The sequence below is a fragment of the Myotis nattereri genome, assembly GCF_964212035.1.
Source record: "Myotis nattereri genome assembly, chromosome: X".
In the NCBI taxonomy this organism is placed as follows: Eukaryota; Metazoa; Chordata; class Mammalia; order Chiroptera; family Vespertilionidae; genus Myotis; species Myotis nattereri.
Genome location: NC_138078.1, coordinates 138352609 through 138368812, shown reverse-complemented (window position 1 = coordinate 138368812; position 16204 = coordinate 138352609). Strand labels below are relative to the sequence as shown.

General features: G+C 40.9%; 1 protein-coding gene across 1 annotated transcript in view; it reads right to left on the bottom strand.

The window, feature by feature from the left end:
- Positions 1-16204, bottom strand: part of MTMR1 (myotubularin related protein 1) — a gene marked incomplete at its 5' end in the record, with an annotated part of 63997 nt that overhangs the window by 30742 nt on the left and 17051 nt on the right. The window contains 5 exon segments of the mRNA XM_081081325.1: positions 1700-1807; positions 2169-2263; positions 5867-5942; positions 9242-9292; positions 11438-11461. Of these exon segments, the coding sequence (XP_080937451.1) occupies positions 1700-1807; positions 2169-2263; positions 5867-5942; positions 9242-9292; positions 11438-11461 (354 nt within the window).

Genomic DNA, 16204 nt, shown 5'->3' with positions numbered 1-16204 from the left:
TCCTTTTTTAAAAATATGTTTTTATTGACTTCAGAGAGAGGGAGAGAGAGAGAGATAGAAACATCAATGATGAGAGAGAACCATCCATCGGTTGCCTCCTGCATGCCTCCTACTGGGGATTGAGCCCAAAACCTGGGCATGTGCCCTGAGTGGGAATCAAACTATGATCTCCTCGTTCATGGGGCAACACTCAACCACTGAGCCACACAGGCCAAGCCCAGTGTGGAAATTAAGTGAGGAAACTGGAACAGAGGGCATGTGTTGGGGAAAAAAAAACTCTTCAGATAGAATCAAGAATAAAGTTAGTATATCAAGACCTACGCATTTACTTCCTAAAGATATGAGACACCCAATCAATGGTGAGCTTTAAACTATTGAAAGAATCAATTACAGATCTTGAACCCTCAACAAAACAGAAATGCAAAAGAGGTTCCTTCCCAGAACTCAGACCAAGGACTCTGTCACAGAGAGACTACCGCCTCAGTGACTTCCTTACAAAAACGATAATGCTCTTTCTTAAGATCAGTTTCTTAAAATGCCCCACCATGCAAGCTGCTGTCCAAAAGCTCAAATGAAGGTGGGGAGGAGCAATTCCTGTAAGGTGGCTCATATGGGGCAATTTCTTCCCAGGACTGGTTTGAGCATTGTCCCCCAACCTTCTAAAACCACTGCTGGTAAACACAAAACTATCACTATTCTTTAACATTATTTGAAATTAAAAAATAATTATGGCCACAAACAAATTTAAGGTAGAGTAATTTGGAAATGAGGAAGTTATTGTTGTGATATGTATAACAACAGCAAGAAGATGGAAATAATCAGAAGCTGACTAGAATATAATGGAATACTAGAGTGCTGTTAAAAACGAGACTCAGCTTGCTATGTATTGATGTCAACGAGCTCCGAGATACATTGTTAAGGGGGAATGGAAAGGGCAGAATGTTTTCAAAGATTATACATACATCTTATGTGCAGAGGGTATCTATGAAAATTGATAACAGTGGGAGCCTGCAAGGACTGCAATAGGGGTGAAGAGAGATGTACTGTCTGGCCAGCCTGGCTCAGTGGTTGAGCATCAACCTATGAACCAGGAGGTCATGGTTCAATTCCCAGTCAGGGCACATGCCAGGGTTGCAGGCTCCATTCCCAATAGGGGGCATGCAGGGAGCAGCCTATAGATGATTCTCATCATTGATGTTTCTATCTCTCTCTCCCTCTCCCTTCCTCTCTCTCTAAAAATCAATAAAAACATATTTTTGAAAAAGTTATATGGGAATTTTTGACTGTGCAGGCAGTTGGCGCCCCTAAGCCCCACATTGCTCAGTGGTCACTGTACTGTTGTCCCTTTAGGAAGTCTTTGACCATCCGTTGTTCTGAAGATTAGTCTTAAAACAACGAACTGGGAAAATATGGATCTCTGCTTTCCACTTGATTTCTCTGAAATGTAACAAATAATATCAGCATGTAGGTTACAGGTCCATGCTAATTAGAATACTTCAATAGGAAAGAAAAGGTTTACTTCAATGGCTTACATAATAGTATGAATTGGTTGATACAAGATTAAAAGAGGTTTCTGTCCTAAAACATTTGAGTTACTAACAGTACAAATTACTGTGACTGTCCAAAGAACAGGAAAATTGTGTCAGAAAAAGTTCCCAGCTGACTGACTCTTGCAGTCTTACTAGTGTTGGTACCATACCTTGCACACTATCTCTATACCACAAGAATTGTCCCCATGGCTCTGTGCTCCAATCTTCTCAACTCTGCTGATCACTCCCAGGGGAACATCCAGGATAAAATGTGGGTCCTGAGTTTACAAATTAAGATGAATGCCTATTAGTGTCAGTCAACAGAGTTTTCATATTGTAAGTCTTCCCTGGCTTAAAACTTATTTGTTTACTTCACATTTCCTCTTTGTCCCAGCTAAGAAACTGAAGTCTGATTTCTAACATGTTTTCTAAAGATGTTTAGACTTCCCCTCCAGGTATAAGTGCTACTTTAACAGCTTTTTTTCTCAAGATTCAAAATCTGGTTGTCAATGTGCACATCTTAAAACTCACCTGGTTCTCTCAGGGTGATGGGATTTCAGGGCACTTCTTACTTTCTTCTTTATTGTTTACTCATTTCTGACATGTTTTTTAAAATAAAACATACTTTTAAAAACTCACCCTCTCTACATTTTTGAAGTACATCTTAAAGTCCGTCACAGTCAGCGTTCCACTCACAGCTCCCATAAATGGGCAGATATACATGACATCTTTCACTGAAAGGAAAAACTCAAAGTAGCAACTACTGCCATAGACTTGTGCTTCAATAAATTATAAATTTGTTATTACTTTAAATAGACATGGATAGTCTTCTAATAAAATTCCTTTTTATCAAACTAAATTCTATTTTGGTACTTAATGAGGTTTTAAGTGAAGGGCTTCATAATACGCTACATTTTGTCATTTTTTCCAAGTGGTTAACTTTTTTCTATGAGTGATAAATTAATCATATCAAAACATATTAATTAATCTCTGAAGACAGTGGGCTACCAGTTAATAAATTACTGCTAATGAAAACTAAAGCTAAAAACTAGCCACTAATGCACCTCCTAAAAGCAACTGCTTTACAGATGACAAAAACCAAACCACATCAATGGAGTGGAAAAATAATTATTTGCTTCAAATTCCTTATCAGCTTCCATATAGACTTTTATTTTCGTATTTAGAATATCAATATCAGCATATTTAATACTAGAGGCCCGGTGCACAAAAATTTGTGCACTCGGGGTGGGTCCCTCAGCCTGGCCTGTGCCCTCTCGCAGTCTGGGACCCCTTAGGGGATGACCACCTGCTGGTTTAGGCCCGCTCCCTGGGGAATTGGGCCTAAGCTGGCAGGAAGACATCACTCTGGCAGCCTGGGAGCCCTTGGGGGATGTCCACTTGCCAGCAGGGAGCAGGCCTAAGCTGCAGTCGGACATCCTGCTGAGGAAGCGGGAGAGGCTCCCACCACCACTGCTGTACTGGCAGCCATTCTAGCTGAGCAGAGCTCCCCCTGTGGGAGCGCACTGACCACCAGGGGGCAGCTCCTGCATTGAGCATCTGCCCCCTGGTGGTCAGTGTATGTCATAGTGACCAGTCATTCCCAGTCATTCTGCTGTTAGGGTCAGTTTGCATATTATCCTTTTATTGTATAGGATAGAGGCCTGGTACATGGGTGGGGGCTGGCTGGTTTGCCCTTAAGGGTGTCCCGGATCAGGGTGGGGGTCTCACTGGGGTACCTAGATAGCCTGGGTGAGGGGCTGAGGGGTGTTTGCAGGCTGATCACACTCCCTTCAGGGTGGGGGTCCCCACTGGGGTGCCTGGCCAGCCTGGGTGAGGGGCTGATGGCTGTTTGCAGGCTGGTCACACCCCCTTCAGGGTGGGGGTCCCCACTGGGGTGCCTGGCCAGACTGGGTGAGGGGCTGATGGCTGTTTGCAGGCTGATCAAGCTCCTCCCAGTGGGGACCCCCACCCCATAGAGGTTTGGTCAGCCTGGGTGAGGGGCTGATGGCTGTTTTCAGGCTGGCCACACCCCCTTTAGGGTGGGGGGTCCACTGGGGTGCCTGGCCAGTCTGGGTGAGGGGCTGAGGGCCGTTTTAGGCTGGCCAAGCCCCCTGGCGACTCTCCTATTTTTCTTTTTTTTTATTCTGGGGTTTATTTACCTTCTATAATTGAAACTTTGTAGCCTTAAGAGGAGCTTAGAGCCGGCCAGGGCGGGCGGGAGGGAAGCCTCCTGCTCACTCCAGCTCCGTGGCCATGGCCGGCTGAAAGCAGGTATCTGGGGTTTATTTACTTTCTATAATTGAAACTTTGTTGCTTTGAGTGGAGCTCAGAGCCGCCGCAGCAAGCGGGAAGCTTGGCTTCCTCCATCACTAGGGCAACCAAGCCTCCTGCTTGCTCCAGCTCCATGGCTGCCGGCCGCCATCTTGGTTGGGTTAATTTGCATATAGTCGCTCTCATTGGCTGGTGGCCGTGGCTTAAGGCATAACGAAGGTATGGTCAATTTGCATGTTTATCTTTTATTAGTGTAGATGGTATCAACAGCATATTGATTCCTATGCATGTTAAGAACCTTATGCCTATTGAAAAACACCTACAGGATCTTCCCAAAGCATCATTCCACTGGAATGACAAGAATGTACGTAACTACAGATGAGTCCAACTGGATCAATTAAAGGTACAAAAGTTGTCATCCAGACAAACACTTCCATTAACGTTTTCTATAACTCATTATGTACCGAGTTGCTTCTATTTTGGGGGTTCTAGTTCCTGCCCACAAGTAGTCCGTGACTTGTGAGCGACAATACATATAAAATGGCCATTATACTATAGCCTAATAAATGCTATCATAATCATGTGGACACAATGTGACAAGAGCTCAGAAAAAAGATCAACTTAATCTGGCAAGGAAGCCCAGGGTGGGGGGTGGCGGGGGGAGAGAGGGGAGAAGGAGAAAAGAAAGAGCAGCCAGTTGCTGGATCAAAGAGTACATGAGGATGATAGGACATGAGGTCAGAGAAGACTTGTTCATGAATGTTCAGAGCAGCTTTATTGGTAATAGTATAATTTGCAACCAGTATAAACAACCCAAATGTCCACCAATAGATGAAAGGATAAGCAAAGTATGGTGCATCCATACAATGGAATACTATTCAGCAATAAAAAAGAATGATTATTAACCCATATCACTGTATGAATGAATATCAACATAATGATGCTGAGTAGAAGCTAGACAAGAAAAAGAATGTACTCAATAATTATATTTCTAGAAAATATAATTTAGTCTATAGTGCTTGGGAATGGGGAGAAAGCATGGGAGCAAAGATTTATAAGGAAACCTAAGGAAACTGCTGGGAGATGAAGGATATGTTCATTATCTTGAATGTGATGATAGTTTCCCAGGTGTATAATGTGTCAAAACTCTTCATGTTCACTTTAAATCTGTGCAGTTTGCTGTCAGGAGAAGCAGAGGCATGACATAATTAGCTTTGCATTTTAAACAGATCATTCCCAAAGCAGCTTGGAGGCAGGGCTAGAATTCTCAGGGAAATAACAGCCAGAGAGGCCAGAGGACTACCAGGAGTGAATGAGGTACTAGAAGCCAAAGAGAGAAAGAATGCCAAAACCAAGGATAGGATAGGCAGGGTTCAGAGCCACAGAAGAGGTTATTTAGTGGGGGTGGCTGTGTGCAGGCCGTGGTAGGAGAGTGCAGCTACTCAGAAGTTGTTGACACAAGATTACCATACTCTGAGACTGAGCACACATCTTTGGAAGGGAGCCATGAGGAAAGAAGGCAATACTCAGCCTAGCAAAGCAGACTGTCCTAGCCAAATCCAGCAATTACGAGGTAAAATGGTCGCACCCAGCTGTCCTCTCATCCACGCATGGCACAGTGGACTATCTGCTGAAATGCCTGCTAGTCCACAGTGGGGGGATGTGAAAGCCTTTAGGCCATTGCCCTTATAATCCAGGATGGCAACACATGCCCTTTTCTTGCACTAAAATTGCACTTTCTTGATACATTTTCCTTATAGTGAAGGATTCCAACAAAGCAGTGAACCTACATAACAAGTCTAATCAGCCTTCAGTTCACCAGGAAAAGGTGGATCCTCTTCTGTTAGTAATGCCAACTAATACTGAATCAGAGTTTAAAGTGATTCTCTATAGTATTCTATCTCTTAAGGTCATAAGGACATTAATAAGATTGAAAAGACCTAGTCCATTTGTCATCTAAAGAAGTGTTCTGACTGATCTTGAGCAATTACATCACATGTGCTCACAACGAAAGTGCCATGTCATTTTATGGATTGCTATAAGCAAAGTGTACGCATTAAACTTACCAATGGCCTTGATGGATTCTCCTGGAAAAAGCGGTGCTTCTTCCATCTGTGCCAGCTTATTTCCATCCCTTAGAGCCTGGCAAAAAAGCAAACAGGAGTAAATCTCACTTCCCATCTGTATACGTGGGAATAATTGTGGTGTTCTGTGCTCTTGCTACAAAGCTACAGAAGCGTGCAAAATGTATGCTCCCTCCCCTTACAAGACAGTTTCAAAGCTCAACATCACAGGACACCATGCTGCATATTCTAGCAAATTATTACACATATTTAAGGTTCACAGAAAACATTAATACAGAAATGGCTTGACATAACAGATACATACTCTAATCACTACACAGACAGCTATTATAAGGTACCTCCAGAATTTGAAAATAAAGTAAAAAAAAATTATCTTCTGAGCATAAAATTCAAATAAAATCAAAATTAGATGTAGGTGCTTAGCTAGTTGTAGAAATGGCCAAGCTTATGAGATAATGTGGGAAACCCTGAAGTGTAAAGTAGTCAGGGAGGTGTCTCAGGGCAGTGATATTACTAAGGAAAGCCCTCGGCTTTTGTATTGCAACCCAGCCACCCATGTGTATATACAAAGTTCAGGGGCTTGTCAGTGTGTATAGCATCCAGACCACAAGAAAGCGTGCCCTCATCTGGCAGACAAGAGTATGTAAATCAAGACTGTGGAGCAGAGTGTGTTAATCAAGCTTCGTCAAAGTCAATTCACCCTTGTGCTGATTCCATGCTCACCAAGCAAGTTGCTAATGAGGTACTGGGTTTCCTGGCTACAATGATGCTAGGAAAAGGATGTCTTGGATAGATGACTATTACAAGGTGCCTGGGTATAAATGTGGGTACATGCCCACAGTTCTCCAGATTGGCATGGAAGTCCAGTAGTCAGTCTCTTGTGAGTTTGGTTGGATAGTGCCAGGGAACTCAGAAAAGTTGAGAAAATGGTGCTCTCGAACTACAAAGCTGGGGACCAGAACCTGAACTCTGGGCCTATTCCAAGGTACTGCCATCCTCTGCAATGCTGCCAAGGAAACTGGTTACTTTCTCCTTGGCATCTCTGACACAATGTATCACGAATAAGAGTAAGATGTTCAAAACCCTAGAAATCCCAAGCTGTGTTTCACAGAGCACTAAATTCCCAAGAGATATGAATACGTCTTTTTTTTGTGTGTGTGTGAAAAGTTGAGGAAATGCAGGATTAAAGAAAACAAGTTAAACTATGTGTGCGTGAGACCAGTCTTTAGCATGTTAATGTACGCCAAATCAGCAAGAGGGCGCTAGAGTATGCTGCATGTCCCATACCTATTTGGTCATGAGCTGCTTTCTCCAAAAAAAATATTAGTTAACATCAGGAGGCCACTGGTGTTCAGAGGAAAACAGATCGGACAATATCAAGTTTTCAGCATAATTTTGTGAAGTAAAACATTAAAACTTGAAAACTTTTTAATTCTAATAAAAATTATTGAAAATTCAAAATAACTACTTTTCATAGTTATAAGAGTATTTCATTATGATTTATTAAAGGGACGCAATTTTAAAACACTAAACATAGTAGTTTCATCAAAATTTTGAAAATAAAGAAAAGGAAAAGGTGAAGACATAAAGAGCAAATTCAATGCTAAATGTTGGTCTGGATATGTCTGTTCTATGGGGAGGGCACAAAATAACAAAGTCCATCCTCCTCCTTATCATTAAAACAATACAAATTACCTCCAAACACCTTTATTTCATTTGAATTTTTAGTGCAGATTGGTTTTAAGACACTTTTCAGCCCAAAATTTTAGGGACTTAGAGGACTACTAAAGAGGACATGAGAAAGTGTTTTGGGGTTCATTTTAATATTCACACCTGATTTGGAAATATATCTTTTACACACTAATGCATAAACCAACACATATTTTTAAATGTCTAGTTTTATAAACAGTAAGAAATCACAAATCCTTAATAGAAGCCTTAATTTGAAAGTCACCTTCTTTAATTTATTGCTTGCACTAGAGGGTAATTTTATAATATAGTTACAATGTGAGAAAGTCATTTTAATCAATATTCAAGTTTTGTACTACTTCAAATATTACATTGTTAAAGCTTATTTTAATGGCTAAGTATTATATTATATATTATATAGACTTACATTTTTTAACTTATATTTTAAAATAAATGAGAATAGGTTATTTTGAAATAGAGTTACTAAAGCAAGCTGTTCTAATTAACTATATCTAACTGTAGCTGGAAGGGATGGGGGAAATGTGGCTCACTTTAAGCCTTATGTGGAGCCACATTAAACACTTTAAAATCCTCAGCCCACGACTACCTAGCAAAATGTGCGGATGGAGACAGCAGTGATTGGGACCATTTTGAGAATATACAAGGCTCTCAAGGTAGAGGTTGAAGATCAAACGTTTTCCTTTTCTTCTAAAAGCCATGTTGAATTTGGCTTAAAACACCTGTGCATTTATATGAAGCATGACTGTGTTGGTGAGACAGTGAGATAAACCTCACTAATAATAATTAAATCTGGGACATGCTCTTTAAGAAATGAGAAAGCAACTGTCAGAACAAAACGAACAAATGATCCTGCTGCTTCAGATTTCCCCATAAAATGTTTCTTTTGTACAGGAAACACATTTCACTTTAGCATAGGAATTCAAGAGGAGAATAGTTTTTAAAGGCTCATTGTCTGGTGAGTACAGTAGATTCCCTTTACCAATCTGATGTTAGGAAATGGGACTCACACTTGTGCTACATTAAGCTTTTGTTGCAACGATTAAGTTGCACAAGACATAATTTGACCCTTGATTTATCCAACCCATGTACAGCATAATCAAAGAATGGATTCTTGTGAACAAAATTTGATCTCATGAACACACCTATTCCTCTTGGTGCCTTTGCTCCAAGTGTTGCCCAGTTGAGGAATTTCCTCTGATGATCTCACCCAAATCCTGTTCCGGTGACCCTGAAGGTCCAGCTGAAGGCCCACCAGCTCTCTGGTACAAGGTACCATGCTGGGCACGGACCATGAACATTTGAAGAAAGCAAAGTCTGCACCCTCAAGGAGCATGCTTAGCATATGCATCTGTCCCCTCTAAGTCTTTGTAAAGGCCCATCAGAATCCTATTATGTCTGAGGCTCATTAACACATTAATAACCCTATGTGGGAAAACCGAGAAGTATGGACGAACAAGTTTCTCGTTGACAAAATGTTGGATAAACCAAATTTTGCAAATAATGTCATCATGGAATCTATCAAACTTGGACAGGAGGGCACTACTGTAGTGGTAAAAGCATTTGCTTATTGTCTAGAAATCTAGTATGAAATGGCTTCTAAATACACACTCTGTAGCTACAAACAGATGAACATGTAGAACTTGCCACCTGATCGGCTTCAGCTTCAGAAGGGTAGCCATTGTGTTCTTCCTGAATCTCCTGCACAGCACCAGGTGCATGGACAAGAAAAAGCAAAGAGGAGAAAGAGAAACACGTGCAAACAGACAGGTGAAAGCACAGAACTTCTTTTTTAAAGAGACAGTAAGCATGTAAAAGTCGACACACCTTTCATGGCTTTGCAAATCACAACATTTCACCCCTTGGAGGTAAGGAAATAACGTGTAGGCCATCTATAGCATCCTCAGCCTAAAGTGGAGTATCTATTCTGTATTTGTGTTGGGGTAGAAAAATGGAAAGCAAACAAATATCATGGATTTCAAGGAATGTACTGTCTTTTTAAAATCAAGCAATTCGCACTATAGCATATAGTCAAAGAACAAAACAGCAGACAGGTAATATGCTTATGGAAAATAAAGAACACCACAGAAACCAGGTAAAGGGCAAAAGCCAGCCAAAATACAAAGGCAGTTCATAGACATGTATTTTAAACACAGTAAGTATTCATATACTCTCAAGAATTATTATATTGTCCAGCGATCAACTCCACTGGTATTACCAAAATTTCCACAAACATGCTCATGCACGTATCATGCTAGAGATATACATATACATATAAATATATGTATACATATAATCTGGTATTTATTGCTTATTACTAATTAAATATTGTGAATTATGAATCAATGCCATATTAAATATTTCTAATTACAGTATCAATGTGCTTCAAAGAAACAGCTGAGAGATCACATATCTTTATTTAAATTTTTTCCAATCCCTTTAAGGTATACTGTTCTTAATTTAATTTCTTCATAGAATCAATTTTTGAAACTTTAAAAATTGGATGTTTAGTTCAGCAGATGGTATAAAAATACAAATACTTAAGATGACAAAATTATAATATCAAGTCTCTAAGACTGAAAATATTAAAATTTAGCATAGATATATATTTTTTCCTTCATGAAACTGGTTCCACTGACTATATTTCTTTGAAAGGCAATCAGTGAAGAAGTAAAGATTTAAAAGAATTTATTTCCCATCTTTCATTTTTGTCAATAAAGTGAAATTGTTACTTAATACATTTGTATACTTTATATCAGACTGAATTTAGTACACAATTGGTACTGCTCCCCTTCCATGAAGGTTGATTTTTTTAAAATGCAGCCAGTTTTTTTTTGAACTTTCCATTTTTAAATACAAAGAGAATTGAATCATTCTTTGACACAAATTTTAAAAACAGAAAAAATGAATGGCTAAACAACAACAACAAAAATCACACAACATTTCAAAGTCCATGCAAGTGTAAAGCCAAGCACTAATATTTAACAATGTGAATCAGTGAAAGACAATGATTCTCACGAGTGAAAGAAAACAGTGAAAACAAGATTAAACAAAGATAAACCAACTAGAATCATAAGAATTTGATGTAACCTGCTTATTTTTGTACTACTTATTGGCTTCCATAAGATTAAGAATTTTAAACTGAAGTCACTAAATTATTCTATCAAAATCCACATTGTTTTCATTTAATGGAAATAGGTTAATTTTCAACATCTAATACTCAGGCTTAAATGCATGCACATTACCAATCTTTGTCTTGCTTTATGAATACTCTGAAATAAAGGGAAGGAAAATCATGAAGAAATATAAGCTATAACCCACTAGATGTAATAGTTATATTTGTGTTTTAAGAAATACTAAATGGGACTGATTTTGCTAAACTAATTTTTAGGATTAGCACTTCTACTTTTGGGATTCAGCATGCAGACATGAAAGTGACTTATAATCTTATTTAGATAGGGTAGACAACAACTAACAATTTTGTTGTTGTTGCTAAATTCTTTAGCATGACTTACATGCTAAACAAGGTTAAAAGAGGACTCTGCCTTATAAGCCCCTGCCACGAAGATCCATTTGGTCAGAATTCATGTAACACAACAAAAGTCAGTATTTCACACTGGCAACAATTTTAGTATCCTGCCCTCATACACAGTGGCTATTATTACACATAAAAACATTTTAACAAATAAAGCGTTTCCAGTGAACACTTAAAGCTATGACACAGCAGAGCAAATTGATTTGAGTGACTCATAAAAACCAGTGAGAAGGTAAAGAACACTAAATAGACTGTGTTCAATAAAGCACAGAGACACACAAGTAGGAGGCCCATCTGCCAAACATCCTTACCCTTATATCAGGCCTCCTGAAAACCTGTTAGTTAAAATACAGAACATCATCATCACAAACACATTACTATTGACCTGTACAAAATGTCATTAAGTTCACCAGCCCATTCCCTAATAAACATCATAATCCTGTACATAAAACCAAACAGATCGATCCTAACACATTTGCCCTCTAAAGTTTCATTCAACATCAAATCAATCTTAACACATTTGTCCTATAATTTTCAGGCAAGTCTATGGTTTGAAGAAACTTATTGCCCTTAGGCTAAGACAAACAACATTATTTTAAACACAAACCCCTTCTGTCAAGTGCTATTACTAGCCATTGTGAACAGGCAGTGTTTGAAAAGTTCATTTGTGTGTCTGTTTGGAATACCGAATACATTTCCCCCATAGAAACAATTATATAAAAAGGCAGTTCTAATCCCAAACCAGCCCACAGAAACCAAACCAAACCTAAAACCCACAAAAGCTCCCACATTTGACCCAGAACATAGCTCAGCTACAGTGTTAATGGTATCGTGAAACTTAGATAACCACAAATCATAACCTGGTTTCTGTAGAAATTATATTTCCAACTCGCACTTGGGACTCCAGAATTTGACTCCCAGATGTGGCCGCCCCACCAAGAGAAAAATGCCTCTCTTGACCCCCAGACCCCGCTGCCTGGAGAAGGACAGCTCCAGGTGGGAGAAGGACAGCTCCAGGTGGGGAGAGGTAGCTGGCTGGTCTGGGAGGGCCAGAGAATGGGGAGGGGAGGCCCAAGCTGCTGCCCCTGCAAGGGGAAGCCAGGCTTTATTGAATAAGGGACACTAATTTCAGCAATGTTCTTCCTGCACCAATAGCCTATGAATACTACTTGAACATGCAGTATATGCATTTGGGAAGCTTAGGACAGAGGAAACAATGAAAGAAACTTTTGAAAAGTGAATGGTGGTAATTGTCTGAGGAAGACCTGAATCATGTGTTCCCCATTCCAAAGTCTGATTTCTGATCATCTAACCACTGGATGTTCTATGGAACATAGATTATTTTAAAAAATCACCAGAGGGTATTATTAGCTGTATAGATTTTCCTCAGGATAGATAAGCACATGAAGATTTCATCACTGTATCATCATTAAATGAAAATACTCTTGAAGTGAAAAAAGCTTTCTGAGTTACGTGATGTTGTAGGACAAAGAGATTTATTTAAGCCCATAAGTTCCTAAACTTAGACTATTTAGACTAAGAAGCTTAAACCTGGCTTTGTTTTTTAAGAGCACAGTGGGTTATATATATGTTTATCATCTTAATTGTGGTAACCATTTCATAAGTGTATACCTATCTAAACTTATTAAATTGTATGTGCTAAATATGGAAAGTTTATCGTTTGTTAATAACAACACAATAAAGTTAGTATAAACATGCATACTTGTGTTAATAAAAACTCAAAATGGGACATATATGGCAATAAAACTCAAAATAGAAAGTCTCCACCCCCTGAGCTTCATTCCTCAGTGATAACCATGTTTAACTGGACCTATTTTTAATTCTGTGGATCGCCTCCATAACCATAAATATGGTTACACCTCGACTTCTTGATTTGTCTACCTTAAACAGTACCTAGTTTCTTCCCATTTTAAAAGATGAGGAAATAGGCTCTCTCAAACTACTACCTCCCTCTTCCTAATCTCTGATTGTTGAAAATTTGATTTTTAGTTATTTTATTGTCTTCCTTAAGCAAAGTTGCATCATAAAAAAACTCATGGGGGTGGGAAGAGTTTGAAGAGACTCATGGGGTAATAGAAGGATAAATAATGGTGAGGGAAGGAGACTTGACATAGGGTGGTGAAATACAATACAGTATATAGATGATGTATTTATATAATTGTACACTTTAAACCTATATATTTTTATTAACCAATACCACTCCAAAAATTTAATAAAAAATTTAAAATACTCATGATATGATTTTTAGGTGCCAGACACTCTTCTAAGCACTTTGTATGTATTAATTTATTTCATTCTCAGAACAACCTTGTGAGATAAAAACTATTGGTTCCAGTTTTGATGAGAAAACCAAGTCAAGGTTAAATAATCGGCCAAGTTCAAGGTGGCAGAGCAAGTACTTAAACCCAGGTGGTCTGCTACACTGCTTCAGGATGGCATCACTATAATTAACACATTTAAACTATAGTCTTCAAGCATACAATCTCCCTTTTAAGGTTAATGAAAAAAATCAACACCACTATCACTTCCCTTGCTCCCCCTCTCTACCTCCAAACCTCTGCTCTAGCAAGTCATTATTTTCACATTTGTTCTATAACTACAATATTTCTGACACTTTCTCTATAACGTGATACCAACAACTGAAAACAACAAAGCAGCATTCACAAGTAGTGTAACTGAGCCTTCCTTCCTTAAATGTAGGACATATACCATTATCAATAAGCCTTTCGTATTGGAAGGAGAGACTAACTCAAAAGCCTGGAAAGGGGTAGGATGATACATGCTTTTATACTCACATAATTCTTTTCTTTTAAATATATATTTTTATTGATCTCAGAGAGAAAGGGAGAGGGAGAGATAGATACATCAATGATGAGAGAAAATCATTGATTGGCTGCCTACTGCACGCCTCACACTGGGGATCAGGCCCCCAATCCTGGCATGTGACCTGACTGGGAATCAAACCGTGACCTCCTGGTTCATAGGTCGATACTCAACCACTGAGCCACACCCGCCGGGCCTACACTCACATAATTCTTTATCGACTGTAATGAAATCCTTAGTATTTTTTATATAAGACCAAGAAGGTCTCCCGAAAGTCTGTAAGTGAATGCCTAAGTGTTTCTCTCTGGTTTAGTTTACATTTCTTCTGAAATAAGCCATTTCAGGTACACAGAGAGATTCATTCTTTTTTTCCCCCCTTGAATTGGATTCTGACCGAAGCTAGAGAAGAGAGCAGTGGTTTTAAGTTAGGAGGCCTGGGTCCTACCAGTATTTACGGCCTCTTAATGTCTGCACTTGGTCCCAGTCTCTATAAATACAAAAGGAGAGGAGTCTTCAGAATGACTGCAAGGTCCTGATCAGCTCTAAAACCACAGGAGTTATGTATCTAATCCTCATGGAAATACTTCAGAAAACATCTTCCCAACCAAGGCTTCTGGATGAAAACCGGCATAGTGGTTGGAAGAATGAACTCTGGAGTCAAATCTTGTGTTACTGCCCGCCAGACCCCTGAAGAGCAACACAAGCCCTGGGAGTTTTAGTCTCCTTTTCTCTAAACCAGTGATGCTGGGCACACTTCCCTCACAGGTTGTTGGAAGGGTTAAATTGGGTAACAAAATTGTACCTAGGTGGATAAGTACTCAGGAAGCAGTTGTTAGCATCAGTACTATTTAGGTAACCTTTTATAGTTGACTAGAGGCCTGGTGCACAAATTCCTGCATGAGTGGGGCCTCTCGGCCTGGCTGGTGATCAAGGCCATTGCACTGAGTCCCAATCAGGCCAGCCGGGTGGGGGAGGGACCACAGGAGGTTGGCCAGCTGCGGGAGGTTGGTTGTGGGAGCACACTGACCACTAGGGGGTATCTCCTGCATAAAGCATCTGCCCCCTGGTAGTCAGTGCACATTATAGCTACTGGCCGGTCGTCCGGTCATAATGGTCACTTAGGCTTTTATATATATATATATATATATAGACTAGAGGCCCAGTGCACAAAAATTTGTGCACTCGGGGGGTTGGGGGGTTTTCTAGCCTGGCCTGTGCCTTCTCACAGTCTGGGACCCCTCTGGGGATGACCATCTGCTGGCTTAGGCCCGCTTCCCAGGGGATTGGGCCTAAGCTGGCAGTCAGACATCCCACTGGTAGCCTGGGAGCCCTCAGGGGATGTCCACTTGCCAGCGGGGAGCAGGCCTAAGCTGCAGTCGGACATCCTTAGCGCTGCTGAGGAGGCGGGAGAGGCTCCTGCCACCACCACTGTACTGGCAGCCATCAGCCTGTCTTGTGGCTGAGCAGAGCTCCCCCTGTGGGAGCGCACTGACCACCAGAGGGCAGCTCCTGCATTGAGCGTCTGCCCCCTGGTGGTCAGTGTGTGTCATAGTGACCAGTCATTCCCAGTCATTCTGCTGTTAGGATCAATTTGCATATTACCTTTTTATTATATAGGATAGAGGCCTGGTGCATGGGTGGGGACCAGCTGGTTTGCCCTGAAGGGTGTCCTGGATCAGGGTGGGGATCCCTGCTGGGGTGCCTGGCCAGCCTGGGTGAGGGGCTGAGGGCTGTTTTCAGGTTGGGCACACCCCCTTCAGGGACGGGGGTCCTGCTGAGGTGCCTGGCCAGCCTGGGTGAGGGGCTGATGGCTGTTTGCAGGCTGGCCAAGCCCCCCAGCGGGGACCCTCACCCCTTGAGGGTGTGGCCATCCTGGGCTTGAGGGGCTGATGGCTGTTTGCCACGGCCCCCAGTCACCCAAGCTCCCAGGGGAGGCTGGCTGGAAGCAGGTATCTGGGATTTATTTATCTTCTATAATTGAAACTTTGTTGCTTTGAGTGGAGGCCGCAGCTGGCCAGGGCAGCGGAAGCTTGGCTTCCTCCATCACTGGGACAACCAAGCCTCCTGCCTGCTCCAGCTCTGTGGCTGCCGGTCGCCATCTTGGTTGGGTTAATTTGCATATAGTCGCTTTGATTGGCTGGTGGGTGTGGCTTGGGGTGTAGCAGAGGTGTGGTTAATTTGCATGTTTCTCTTTTATTAGATTAGATGGGTCTCAGCCTACCCAACTTGCACCA